General features: G+C 38.5%; 1 protein-coding gene across 1 annotated transcript; it reads left to right on the forward strand.

The window, feature by feature from the left end:
• The first annotated feature begins 912 nt into the window (after positions 1–912).
• LOC127793782 (ankyrin repeat-containing protein At5g02620-like) lies at positions 913–3,631 on the forward strand. Its single transcript, XM_052324508.1, has 2 exons — positions 913–1,624; positions 2,637–3,631. The coding sequence occupies exons 1-2, from the start codon at positions 1,076–1,078 to the stop codon at positions 3,468–3,470; spliced, it is 1,383 nt and encodes a 460-aa protein (XP_052180468.1). The 5' UTR covers positions 913–1,075; the 3' UTR covers positions 3,471–3,631.
• Positions 3,632–15,370: the final 11,739 nt, after the last annotated feature.

Genomic DNA, 15,370 nt, shown 5'->3' on the forward strand with positions numbered 1-15,370 from the left:
TTATTTTTGTTTTGTGTAATATCTTATATTTGATTATAAGAAAAAAAATATTATAATTTTCTATATGCTATCCAAACACTAAAAATGATTTTTTAACAAAATTTTCAAGTTACCACCAAATAACAAACAACAAATTTTAGAGAAATTATTTTTAAAAATTTATTTTTTCTCAAAAAAATATTTTTCTACAAAGAAAGCCAGAACAACATTCAAATCTCAATGGGAAAGTGAAATCTTTTATGCATGAAAATATTGGAATGATGTCGTTTTAATGTTTTCGAAATATTTTTTATCCTTAAGCATCAAGAAATACTAAAAAAAGGTTTTCGGGTCATTTCCTACTTTTAGAATCTTTTTGAGACTATTTTATATATTAAAAAGATATTAAAAATATATTTCTAATTTAAAAACATATTTATATTTTCATGACAATATTAGAGATGGAAACTATTTTGTCTCCGGATCCCAACAATCACATTAGAGACAAAAGTAAATAACGTTTATGTTTACTTAAATAAATAATTTGATTGAATAATTATTTTTTATAATTTTTATATTAAAATTTATATTTATAAAAAGACTTTTATATTTTTTATTTATGTATTTTCTCTATATTTTTATTTTTTATCTTTTAAAAAATATTATTTCTTTATTTTTATTTCATATTATGTTTCTCGTTTTAATTTTTTTATTTTAGTGCAATCCATTGTGAAAATAACTAGCCAGTTAACTTAAAAATGCCAGATTTCCTTCCAATTAACAGTACACGTAATTAGCAACTCCCCCAGTTAACAACTATCCTTAATTAATACCATCTCCTCGTCGTTAGTCGTGTCCATATAGTAGTAAATAAATACCTAATAGCTATTTGCCCCATTATCTAAGCTCCCAAGGCGGCGACCATAAATATTGACTTTTAGTCAACGAGGACCACTGACCTCAACCCCTCTCTTTCACTCCATCTTCCTCTCTGTCTTTCTCTGCATGTTTGCATCCATATATACACACACACACAATATATATATGTGTGTGGATTATTATCAGAAAAATCAGTTCACATCTTAGAGCGAGGGAGATGGAGAGAGAGAAAGAAATAATGGGAGAGAGAGGGGGCGAAGAGAACTCGAAGTTGAATAAAAAAAAAGAAGAGAACTTGGAGCAGATTCTGCACGAGGCAGCTCTTCAAGGTGACACACATAAGTTGGATCGATTGCTTGAGAAAGATCCAATGATCCTCCGGCGAGTAAAGGTGGGTTGTTTCGCCCACACGGCCCTCCATGTGGCGGCATTCGAGGGGAAGCTGAAATTTGTCGAAAAACTGCTGGAAAAAAACGTGGCACTGGCGGCGGTGCTGGATTCGCGGCGGTGGTCGGCGCTCCACCTGGCGGCGGCGCGGGGAAACTGCGATGTCGTCAAAGCATTAGTGCGATCGAACCCCGACATGTGCGTGACTCTTGACGGCGACGGCAGGAACCCGCTTCATCTGGCGGCGATGAAGGGCCATGATGGTGTGTTGACCGAGTTCTTTCAAGAAAAACCCCACTGGATTCATGAGCTGCTCAAAGCTAAAGACGCCGGCGGCAACACCATCTTTCATCTGGCCGTCAAGAACAAGAACTTCAAGGTATATCTATGCTGATCCCCCTTTTCTGTACTGTTTTCATTCGGTCGCCGTTTTTATGTTGATTATTAGTTTGATGAGCTTCTTTATCTCCCAGGTTGGGTGGATATATATTAATTAAGTTATATATGTCTAAAGTGATGAATCATTCTTTTTCCTTTTCACTCACTTTTGCTACTTTTATCTTGGCTGGCTGGATTTTGAATGATCGAAATGCTTTCAGTCGAACTCTCTTTTTCAATATGGTTGCTTATCCTCTTAATCTCACAGAAAAGGGAAACTTACCCAGCAGAAACTATGCCTGAACCCTGTAAATTTCCCACATTTGACTTTTCTGCCCCCATGTTTTCTAAGTAATGGTTCTGCATATTGTGATCTTTACCCTCCATTTTAAGTTAGAAATTGTGTGGCGATTAATGGATGACATTACCTCAGAACCGAAGGTTAATTTGGTAACACATTTACATCGCAAGGTTCAACCAATTTCCCGGGGCATTGTGTTGATTCCGATTGGTGATTTACTTGGAATTCCTAATGTCTGATCCTACTGGGATGGGATAAAAGTCTTGATATGTAACATATGTTATTGTTGTTGTTTATTGTGTTGGCTCTGGCCCCTCTGAGAGTAGAAAAAACGGGAAACAAGCCTATCGATTGAGCTCAATGCATGTCTACACATATAGTTTAATTGCTGTAAATTCATCCTTGAAAAAAATCTGCCAGAAGGGCAGCAAACAACGAGCGAATGGCATATTGTCCGATTCTGACCCAAAATTTGAAACATCGAAGTCCAGCAATTCAGAGCTTCCTTTTTGTTCCTTTTGATATATATAGCTTTTCAGGGATAAATTTCAAAACCACCTTGTTCTTCTATTTGTGGCTGGAGGAGTCCCATTTTTATATTTCAGTCCAGTGCAATTATTGCTAATGCTTTCTTATTTGATCCAATGGTGTGAATACATATCTCATTTTCCTGCACACACGCACATATATATATAAATAACGTCGTGTGCAGGCCATGGAATGCTTGGTTAAGAAAGTGACGGAAGTAATGAGAGCGAAGGACGTACAGAAATCTGACAACCCGTTAAATATGATAAACGAATGTGGGTACACATCCCTGGACATTCTACAGGAAATCAAAAGTGACGAACCTGAATATGAAAGTGTCAGGGAGTTGTTTCGACAAGCTGATGCCTTGAAAGCCAAACAAGTCAATCAGATTGAGTGGTTGTCCAAGAAGCAGGAGGCGTTGATGGTGGTGGCGTCGCTTATCGCAACCATGGCTTTCCAAGCCGGGGTGAGCCCTCCTGGTGGTGTCTGGCAAGACAATTTACCCGCCAATTTGACAAGCCCCCATAGAGCTGGAGAAGCTGTGATGGCTTATAACTATCCAAATTCATATCCACTTTTCCTTCATGCCAACACAATAGGATTTGTGGCATCAGTAAGCACAATTCTATTTCTAGTGACTGGATTGCCCTTCAAGAAAAAGTTGTTTATGTGGATCATGGTGCTGATCATGTGGCTCACAGTTACATCCATGGCATTTACATATGCATTTTCAATCACCGTGATCACCCCAAAAAAGGACAGGGGACCTCTCAGCAATGCCATTTCTATCGGGGTGATAGTTTGGTGTGGGGTGATGGCTGTTCTTCTGGTAGCCCACACCATTCACTTGCTGGACAGGTGGTTGAAGGAGAACCGGCATATAGATGTATGGTCACTGATGATGAATTTGTACAAGAAATCGATCTCACCTTCAAGTAATCAACCCGTATCAACTTCACCTAAAGGGAAAGAGTCCCAAGCCGCTCCAGCTACAGGGAACGGAAACCCAGTTTGATCTTTAATTAACTTTATCCGTGAGTTTGAATTAGTGAAAGGAAGATGGTATAATTGATGGAATGAGCAGAGTTCTATTTTATATAATGTGTTAATTGTATTGCCTTCTGGTTCCTGTTTTGGAAATTGAATAATTTCTTCGAACTCGAATCACGTTACATATGTTGGTCTATTTTTCAGGAACTTGGTGTCTGGCTGCAATAAGATCTGTCATTATCCTAAACCCATTTCTAGCTAGCTAGTTTGGTGTCAGTAGCTCATGATTCTCAAAAAGGTATGAAATCAACCAAAGTGAAAGCTGAAGTATAATTGACGTGGAATATATTAAGCTAGTTGGCTTAGTCAATTAATGCTTTGCTCTCCGAAAACAATGGTGAAGAACTGTACTCACACAATCATAAATCAGTTTCTTAAATTTTGGAACCAAATTATTTTGTTAAGAACAAAAAGACTGACCAAACAAAGCTTAATTAATTTGATTTGATTTAATGCTTTGAACTACGTCTCTAAATATGCCACTTAGTTCAATGACTGCAATCAGTTTGTGGTCATTGGGTCCATGGGGATGGGGTAACTTATCAATTATGGGATGTTTCCGTATGTTATTAGCTAACCATGGTTTATTTTATTTAAAATCTTATCTGGTTTATTTTATTTAAAATCTTATCTAAAAATTAAAAAAATAAATATAACCGTTCTAAAAAATAAATATGTTATTTAATTAATTTTTTTATACATAAATAACGTAAAATCACTCTTCTAATATATGTTGTTATTAATTTTATTGGAGACTTGCATGCAAGAAGTTGTAGGTATAGAAGCAGCCTTCACATACGTAGCACGGTTGGTATTTGAGTAGCAAATTACAGATAAGGATGTAGGTTTGAGTCATGACAACCGCAATATAGGAGTTTCACCTTCTTGTGGGGGTGACTCCTTGTGAGTATCATGCATATGCATCCTGCTTGAGGGGCCGTCGTGTATCGTGATTTACTCCTCTCACATGCGTAGGACAATGTGTTGGGGCCCTTAAAGTGAGAGATTTCATCTTTTGTAGACAAGATATAGATACGGTCCACGTGATGCGACTTGTCACTTTGCCACCATATTAGAAAGTGATGGGACAAATATGCAACTGCATCAATCCCCTTCTTGTGCAATGGAGACTCGACATTGCTAAGTTAATGAATTTTAATGATAAATATAATAATTTTAACATAATGTTGACAATTGGTATAATTTTTTAAATTTTGATGGTTAATTCATAAAATTTTTAATTTTTAATAAATCTGCTACAATTTTTTTCTTATCAAGAATCTTATTTCTATAAAATCTTTTATAAGAAATAAAATAGAAACTAAAATTTTTTAGATACAAAATAAAATATATTTTTATACACCAAATATTTTAGATAAAATTATAATGCACAATATAAAACTTATTTTTTTATTTTAATTCTTTTTTCGAGTTACTAAATGGATGATGTGGCAAATTAGTAACATATCATATGAATGACTTGAGTATTTGCTTAAATTACTTAGGTAATGTCAAAATATACTCCACTATTTATATTCTGAAAATTAAAAATATAGTCGTTACGGATCATTTAATGCATATAGAGTTAGCTTTTTAGACAAATCCAATTCATTAAATGTGGTTTGTTGGTTTCTCTCATGCAAATGGGATGAAATTTGAATTAATCTCTCAATTACTAATCGGTACTTTGTATTTTGGAGAGAATGTTTCTATAGTAAATATGTATACCTCATCATTTATATAACCATTTTAAAAAGGCACTCTTAACATTCATTCGATATAGTTTAAAATTTTTGTGACAAGCAAATGCCTGTAACATTTTTATGGCTTTTAATCTAGTTACGGAGGGATAGGTCTTATTATAATCTATTCCTTCTTTATGACTATTCTTGAGCCACTAATTTAGTTTTGTTTTTTTATAACAATTCTATTTTCATTTATTTTGTTCCTAAACATCCATTTGGTTCCTATGGTTTGATATTTTTTAGTTCTTGAAACTAATTGTCACACTTCATTTCTTTCAAATTGATTTAGCTCTTCTTGCACGACAATGATCAAATAATCATTATGTAAGACTTCCTTAATGTTTTTAAACTCTATTTGAGATAGAAAGACAGCTAGAGTTGGAAAATGGCCCGACCGGCCCAACCTGACTTGCCTCTTTCTTGGCCCACGAGGGAGGTGGGCCGGGCCAGACAATGGGAAATGGGGGCCCGACATGGCCCTTAATAAACGGGCCATGACAGGTTGGGCCGGGCCATTTTGGTGGACCACCCCCATTTTGGTCACCACCCCCATTTTTGATGGGCTGGGTCAAGCCGCGGGTTACAAAGCACTGGGCCGGCTCAACCTATTTACTACAGTACAGGGCCGAGCTAGGCTGGGAGGCAGGTTGGCCGGGTGGGACCATGGTTCTCTCGACCCATTTGCAACTCTAAAGACAACATATTGATATTAATTTCTAAGAGAATATCTAGTCTTAATTCCTCTTGAGAGATCTCCTCTAATTTCATTTTCTTCTATATATTTTCTTTCTCTTGGCAATGATGGTTTTCTCTTTTCATGAGTTTCATTTTTTTTCGTTGAGAATATCATTATTTGATGAATTTATTTCTTTATTATCTAATGATAATCTTTCAAAATTTTAGCCTAATGATTTACTTTGAGTGGAATATCCTAAGAAAATACCTTCATCACTCTTAGCATCAAATTTACCTAAAGAATCTTTACCATTGTTAAGGATAAAACATACACTACCAAAAATATGAAAATATGAAATATTTGATTTTCTTCCTTTATATAACTCATAGTGGGTTTTCTTTAAAATGGGTCTTATGAAAACCCTGTTCAAAATATAACATGCAGTGTTTATGGCTTTTACCCAAAAGAATTTAGGAAGATTTTTATCACATAACATGATTCTAGCCATTTCTTGTAATGCTCAATTCTTCTTTTCAACTACCTTATTTTGTTGAGGTGTTTTAGCACTAGAAAAATTGTGATCAATGCCATTTTCTTCACAATAGTATTTGAATTGTTCATTTTCAAATTCTACTCCATGATCACTTCTGATTTTGGAAATACATATACCTTTATCTTTTTGAACTCTTTTACAAACAATTTCAAAAGATTTGAATATTTCACTTTTAGATGCAAGAAAAATTACCCAAGTGAACCTATAATAGTCATCTACAACGACTAACACATATTGTTTTGCACCTAGGCTTTGTGTTCTCATAGGTCCAAAGAGATCTAAATGAAGTAGAGCTAGAGGCCTAGAGGTTGAGACTTCATTTTTAGGCTTAAATGATATACTTATTTGTTTGCCTTTCATACATGCACCAAAAATGGAGGCTCTTTCATATTTTAGCTTGGATAAATTTTTAACAAGATCATGTTTGCATAATTTATTGATGACACATGCTAGCATATCCTAGTCTATTATGCCATAGCTAAGTATTTTGAGAGGTAGTTGATACTAGACAATTTTCTATGCTAGATAAGGATAAGTCCAAATATATAATATAAACATTTCCTATCCTATCACCTATTAATTTTACTTCATTTGTTTTTAGACAAACTGTAATGACCTATTTAATGGGTCTTAGATGATAATTATATTTTTGGTGTAGTTCATTTTATGTGAGCCTTAATTGTTAGATGCCAAGAATAATCTATGGGTGATTAAAAGGTTAAATGGTGCAAATTGTTTCTTTGTGGTTACGAGGCAATTAATTTAAAATAGTATTTTTGGGGGAAATTTTTGCTTGAAAATAAATTATTGTGAGTGTGTAAAATAAAGCATAAATGGTGATATATTAAGTGGGCTTGGGCCAAGTGTTTGAGGCCAATGAAAGTGGTGGGTTAGAGAGAAATCTCATGGGCCTAAAATGAATTGGGCTTTTGAATGGGCTTAGGTCATGAGTAAAAGTGGGCCTTGGCATAATTATGTGTGTGAAAAATTTGTGATTAAAGATAAAGGGTAAGAAAATGTTAATGAAGCTAAAAGACCAAAATTGGTATGACAAAGTAAGTGTTGTGTGTGTGAGTGTAAAGGGAAAATGTGGAAAATGGGAGTGAAGTTGGTGGGTTTTGGTGGCTGGCGAAAAGGCAGGTCATGCCCTCTTGCTTCTTCTCCAATCTTCATTCTCCTTCTCTCTCTCTTTCCTTGGCTCTCTTGGCAATTTCCTTATTCTTCATCTTCTTCTTCCTTTGAGTGTGGTAGGATCAAGCTTTCAAAGTGGGGAGATTTGAAGTTCTTGGAGTGTTCTTCTTCTCTTTGGCTTCTTCATAAAAAAGGTAAGTATCCATTTTCATTTCTCCTATTTTTAACACAAGATTATATCTTTATGTTTAGCCAAGTTGATATTTTCATATCTCCAAATGGTGTTTTTAAAAGCTTGAGATAAGTGGGTTGTGGCCGGCTGTCGAACCACTCCAGAATTAGAGATCTATGTTTGCATCTCTTCTCTAGTTTGCAGCAAAGTGCACCCTAGGTCATCTTCTCACAAGGAGCCTCACCTTCTTCTACCAACAAGGAGAACCAATTCAAATAACAGTTTGTTTAGGGGGGTTGTTTTGACAGAAAATTAATTGGCAAAACAGAAAGACAATGATGAATGAAAAATCAGTAAAAGATATGCAACCGGCTGTGTATTTGTCTCCTATATGAAATCTTCCTCGTCCAACCTATATACCTTGGCTTGCTAGATGTTTTGATATCCGGATAACAAACTCAAAGCATCCTCAACAACCGTCCAAGGATTAGAATGATTGGAACAACAAAATGAATACAGAAATCTCTTGTAAACAAAATGCAGCCATTCACTCTCTATTCAACCTATCCGGACCTATGCAAGAACAACCGTTCAAGCACATAATATTCATTTCCTAGATGTTATACCAACCGGCTATAACATTCTGCTCTCTTAAGCATTTAACAGAAAATGAAACCATGCAAATTCACACAAACCTGCCATGAACTCCATGCATTCACAAATCTGCCCAAACTAAACCAAATAGAAATGAATAAGAAACAAACAACAAACCAGATTCTTGTAGCTCATCCGGGACTCAAATTCCACATGGATTCAAGACACACAACCGGTTACAAATGCTCTAGCCTATCATTACAGCTAGGAAAACAAAATGGAACAAAAGATGTAGAAAACAGAAAAATGCTACAACAACAAAAACGGGCAAAATCCTCTCTATTTTCTCCTCTCTTTCTATCTCATGATATTCTGAAAATTAATGCTAAGAGGCCTTAAATACATGGCCAAGAAAGGAAAGGCTAGGGAGGCTAGGGTTGGGCCTAGCCCAACAGAAAACAAGTGAGCCCAAAACAGCACAATGAGTAGCCCAAGTCTGCTCCTTGAAAGTAGGCCCAAGCTCCTTGAAAGTAGGCCCAAGCTCATCCAATATTCCCTAAAGCCTGGATCCATAGAGTAGAGGTAAGATAGAAAAGGTAAGATAGAAAATAGTGCAAGGACAATTTGAAGCATAATAAAATAGAAACAATGAAATATCAGTAAAAATTGCTTCAAATGGCCTAATAAGAATGAGGTGAAATGCCAAAATATGGTATAAATATGCATGCTATCAATTCCCCCATACTTAGACTTTTGCACTCCTGGGCAAAACACTAGACTCTATGACTCAAGAATAGAAATGTGGAAAAACACAAATTAGATGCAAGGTAGGTAAGTCTTCAAGAATTCATCATTCAAAGATCATCTTTCCTCTACTTCCAAGAAAACAAGTGACATGGCAATTCATCCAATAAGACAAATCAAAAGTAGAAGCCTCTCACAGGACAAATGTATGCTCAAAAATCTCTCAAGAGGTGGTGGTGACTGTTTCGCTCAAATTCACCCAATCACAATTCCACTACCATAAGCTTGTTTATCTTCTCAATCTCCACTATCCATGTCAAATGCATGCCACAAATCAAAAGGACTTATTCAGGGTTGTAATGTGGGGAAGAAAGAAATGGAAAGACAACAATGAAGGAAAACATGCCTTAGGTCGAGAAAACATTTCATGCAACTCTAAGATCAAGAGATAGAATTTCCAAGCGTTATGAAGAACATTGCATCTTTATTCGGTTGAGTGCGTTTTACGCTCTGTCTCAACTTTGCTTTCTTCTTTTTCTCATCAATTTTCTTTTTTTTTTTTTTTTTTCGAAAGAGGTGAGTGCGTTTTACGCTCCTTCTCACCCTTCTATCCTTTTCTTGCTTTTCTTTTTCTTTTTCATGGATGCAAATGGCCTTTGGCCTTATGACTTGCTCAATGAATTCAATCTCTCTCACTAGAATGCACTTACTATTCCTCTTCCTAAGGTTGGAAGGTCCAAAAAGGGTGTATGAGAATGAAGGGTAAAAATGATGGCTCTAAGTGGCAAGCGAAAGGGATTGATTGAATTTTTTTTTTTTTTTTTTTTTGTATAACAAAATGGCTAAATGGGGACAAGAAAGAATGCCTTAATCATGTTTGAGTCATGCATGAAAAAATATAGCCTCAACCAAGAATCAAAACAAGTTCTAGAGTGGAGATCATGATAGGTGAATGCACACACAAGAAAGACAATAGGCTCAAAATCCTCAAAATCCTCACGGCTGTAGACTACCCAATCAATCTATCAAATTAAACTCATTGCCAAGTCACTCGAAATTAAGGAAGATAAGATCGAAGTTCTAATCATGATGGGTTCTTTTAGACTTAATTGCTTAACTTGCATTTCCACGCAAAACAAACTCAACTAAACCCAAGGAAAAAGAAATATGAAAAGATAAAGAAAATGTTGCCAAAATAAGAATGCTGCCTCCCCCCACACTTAGACTTTACATTGCCCTCAATGTAAACATGCAATTCCAATCAAGAATAAGACAAGTAAATGTAAAATACTAGGGAGAGAGAAACAGCCTGATGTATCAAATGTAGGTGGCGTTGAGGAGATGCAGCTCCTCCACAATATGCTCCTGAAAGCTCTCGTAGAATGGCTTAAGCCGCTGCCCGTTCACTGTGAATTGCTTTGCATTGGACTCGTCCTTGATTGCAACTGCACCAAAGGGAAAAACATGAATAACTATGAAAGGACCAGTCCAACGAGAACGTAACTTACCGGGCATCAACTTGAGACGGGAATTGTATAGCAGAACTTTCTGGCCAACTTCGAATGTCTTCTTCACAATAAGCTTGTCATGCACAGCCTTGGTCTTCTCCTTGTAGATGCGTGAGTTCTCATATGCGTCCATCCTAATCTCCTCAAGCTCTTGAAGTTGGAGCTTTCTTTGGGACCCCGATTGACTGATGTCCATATTGCATTGCTTCACCGCCCAATATGCCTTATGCTCCACCTCCACCGGCAAGTGACACGCTTTTCCAAAAACCAACCTATAAGGGGACATGCCGATGGGGGTTTTGTAGGCCGTGCGGTAGGCCCAAAGTGCATCTTCTAATCTCGTGCTCCAGTCTTTCCTATTGGGCTGGACAGTCTTCTCCAAAATCTGCTTGATCTCCCTATTTGAGACTTCAGCTTGCCCATTAGTCTGTGGATGATAAGCAGTCGCCACTTTGTGTAATACCCCATACTTACGAAGTAGGGTGTCCATCTTTCTATTGCAAAAGTGGGATCCTTGGTCACTGATGATGGCCCTAGGCATGCCAAACCTGCAAAAGATGTGAGAACGAACAAAATCTGCAACCACAGAAGCATCATCAGTCCTGGTGGCTTTAGCTTCCACCCACTTAGAAACATAATCCACAGCTAACAGAATGTACAAATAACCAAATGACACAGGAAATGGACCCATGAAGTCAATGCCCCAAACATCAAAGATTTCACAAAACAATAAGGGTTGTTGAGGCATTTCATTCCTACGTGATATAGTGCCTGTGTGTTGGCAACGTGTGCAATTCTTACAGAACTCATATGAATCCTTAAAGAGAGAAGGCCAATATAATCCAGAATCTAGGACTTTCCTAGCTGTACGTTGGGGACCAAAGTGACCACCACATGCAAGTGTGTGACAAAAATTTAAGACAGATGCAAACTCATGGTTAGGAACACATCTCCTAATGACCTGGTCACTACACATGCGCCACAGATAGGGATCATCCCACACATAATACCGAGCCTGACTCTTAAATTTATTTAGCTGTTCCTTCTTAAAATATGCAGGTAATTCAGAAGCAACTAAATAATTTACTAAATCAGCATACCAGGGCTCAACACCATGAATGTGGTATAATAACTCATCTGGGAAATCATCCCTGATAGGCTGGGAGTCCATGACTGTGGAATCTGAAGAAGGAGGGACCCTGCTCAAATGATCAGCTACTAGGTTCTCGGCCCCACTCTTGTCTTTTATCTCCACATTGAACTCCTGAAGTAGGAGCATCCATCGTATCAACCTGGGCTTAGCATCGGGCTTCTTCAATAGGTATTTTAGGGCTGCATGGTCAGAAAACACGACAACATTAGAACCCAGAAGATAGGAGCGAAATTTATCTAAAGCAAACACAATAGCTAAAAGCTCCTTCTCAGTCGTGGTGTAGTTTGCTTGAGCAGCATCCAAGGTGCGCGAGGCATAGGCAATGACATGTGACTTCTTCTCCACACGTTGTAAAAGGACGGCGCCCACTGCAAAGTTGGAGGCGTCGCACATCAGCTCGAAGGGTAACTCCCAGTCGGGTGGCTGTATGATGGGTGGAGAAATCAATCGACTCTTCAGTTCCTCGAATGCTCGCTTGCACTGCTCATCAAAGTGGAAGGTCACTTCTTTCTGGAGAAGGTGGGAAAGTGGAAGTGCAATCTTGCTGAAATCCTTGATGAACCTCCTGTAAAATCCTGCATGGCCAAGGAAAGAACGCACCTCCTTCACAGAGGTGGGGTAAGGCAATGAAGCAATAACATCAACCTTAGACCGATCCACTTCTATACCCTTCTTAGATAGAACATGCCCTAAAACAATTCCTTGTTCTACCATGAAATGACATTTTTCGAAATTTAAAACAAGGTTCTTTTCAATGCATCTCTCTAGGACTCTACCCAAGCTAACCAAGCAATCATCAAAAGAAGTACCATAAACTGAAAAATCATCCATGAACACTTCCATGCAATGCTCTATAAAATCTGAAAATATACTTACCATGCATCGCTGAAAGGTACCTGGAGCATTACATAGACCGAAAGGCATTCTTCTATAAGCGAATGTGCCAAAGGGGCAGGTGAAGGTGGTCTTCTCTTGATCCTCTGGGGCTATGCAAATCTGAAAGTACCCGGAAAAACCGTCAAGGAAACAATAGTGTGACTTACCAGCCAACCTCTCCAACATCTGATCAATGAATGGGAGGGGGAAATGATCTTTTCTGGTTGCTTGGTTCAGCTTTCTATAATCAATGCAGACTCTCCAACTGTTCTGCACTCTCATGGGGATGAGCTCATTGTGCTCATTTGGGACCACCGTGATGCCCGTCTTTTTTGGAACAACCTGCACGGGACTCACCCACTTGCTGTCAGAAATAGGGTAAATAATACCAGCTGCAAGTAATTTACTTACCTCCTGTTTTACCACATCAAGGATGGTTGGGTTAAGTCTTCTTTGAGGCTGCCTTGCTGGTTTTGCTCCTTCCTCCAATAAGATACGATGCATGCAAACAGATGGGCTGATTCCAGTTATGTCCGCTAAAGTCCACCCAATTGCTTTCTTATTATTTTTCAGCACATCCAGCAACTTTCTCTCTTGGTCAGGCTGCAAGTTGTTTGCAATGATGACTGGCAGCTTCTCATCTTTCTCCAAGAATGCATACTTGAGGTGCTGAGGCAAAGGCTTGCACTGAATGGTGGGTGGCTGCTGCAAAGAGGGGGCTGACCTATTTGACTGGAACTCTAACTCCAAGGCACTATCAACCTGCTCAACAAGGTTAGCAGCACTATCTTCCACTTGGGAAATGTTAGCATCAAAATCAAACTCATGTCTATGCAAAAATTCAGCAATCTCTAAGCATGCAGCACATTGACTCTCTCCATCACTACAATTAGTGCAATTAATCGTATCTGGGAACTCATGCACAGTGGGGAATTCATCAATTAAATCAGAAGACTCAGAACATGCTTCATTCACTAACAGGTCAACTCTATTTACTTGAAAAGTGGAATGATCCTCGGCAGGGAATTTCATGGCATCAAGTATCTTGAAGTTAATTGTGTTACCAGCAAATTCCATGGAAAGTGTACCCTCATGCACATTGATAATAGTTCTAGCAGTTTTTAAGAATGGTCTCCCTAGGATCAAGGGTGCATGCTCAAGTGTGCTGTTATCTTCCATATTCAAAACATAAAAATCTGCTGGAAAGATTAAATCCTTAACCTTAACCAGCACATCTTCTAGGACTCCAGTGGGGTGTGCAGTACTTCTATTGGCTAGTTGGACAACCACTCCTGTTGGCTTCAAAGGACCACACTGCAATGAAGCATAAATAGAGTTAGGCATGACATTAATGGATGCACCTAAATCTAGTAAAGCATTGCTAAATTGCATGTCTCCTATAGTACAAGGAATGGAGAACATCCCTGGATCTTTACACTTTGCTGGCATGGCAGGTTGGATAAGGGCAGAGACATTTCTCCCAAGGTTGATCTTCTCATTCCCCATAAGCTTCATCTTGTGAGTACACAAATCCTTGAGAAATTTTGCATACTTGGGGATCTGTCTAATGGCTTCAAGGAGGGGAATGTTGACTTCAACTTTCTGGAATGTTTCCAGAATCTCTTTATCCACTTCGGCCTCTGCTCTTTTCTTGTTTTGTGTTGCTCGATGTGGGAATGGTAGGGGCTGGATGTTGGAAGACTCTCCTTGTTCTTGATAGCTGGAGTTTGGCTGCTTGGCTTCTTGGACTGAGGAAGGTTGCTGCTCTTTGTTACCCTCTACATTCTGCTTCTCTACATGCTGCTCCATGTTTGATGATGGTGGAGGGGTTGGGATGATCACTTCTTTCCCACTTCGAAGCATGATGGCACTAACATTACCCCTTGGATTGGCAACTGGTTGTGAAGGAAGCTGCCCCGAACCTTGACTCCTTAACTCATTGATGTTTGTGGCTAGCTGGCCTATTTGGGTTTCCAAATTTTGAATTGTGGTTTCTGTTTTCTGTTGGAATTGGAGTGTGTTGGCTGCTAGTTGCTTAACAAGATCATCTAAGGTAGGTTCTGACTTGGGTAATGGTGGTGCTTGTTGCATGGCTTGATTCTGCCTTGGTGGTGGAGCATGGTTGCTTGAAGGATGGAACCTCTGCTGAAATGGTTGATTCTGGTGGTATGGCTGCTGCTGGTGCACATGTTGACTGGAAGGGCTGCCATATCTGAGGTTTGGATGGTCTCTCCAACCTGGATTGTAGGTGGCTGAGTATGGATCATACTTGTGTTGTGGATGCTGCTGGAAAGGTGGATTGTGCTGCTGGAAAGGTCTACCAGGGAAGATGCCAGCAACAGATTCATTATTTTCTTGCAACTGTGGGCATTGATCTGTTGTATGGGATGGCAAGGAGCAAATGCCACAAAGCTGCTGCTGGGGTTGCTTTCTCTCTAATGCCAATTGCCTGACCATGGAAGCCAATTCCTCAAGCTTGTTTTCCATCCTTTGCTGGTCCATAGTGGCAGCCACATTGACTTCATTGATGGCTTTTGTAGGAGTGTTAATTCTGGTGCCAAATTGCTGGGCATTTTGTGCCATCTTTGATATCAGCTCTTGTGCAGCTGCTGGGGTCTTCTCTGCCAAAGCTCCTCCACTTGCAGCATCTACCAAGTACCTGTCCATGGGGATTAGACCTTCATAGAGATACTGAATTAGGAGTTGGTCACTT

The sequence above is a fragment of the Diospyros lotus genome, chromosome 2 (genome assembly GCF_014633365.1).
Source record: "Diospyros lotus cultivar Yz01 chromosome 2, ASM1463336v1, whole genome shotgun sequence".
In the NCBI taxonomy this organism is placed as follows: Eukaryota; Viridiplantae; Streptophyta; class Magnoliopsida; order Ericales; family Ebenaceae; genus Diospyros; species Diospyros lotus.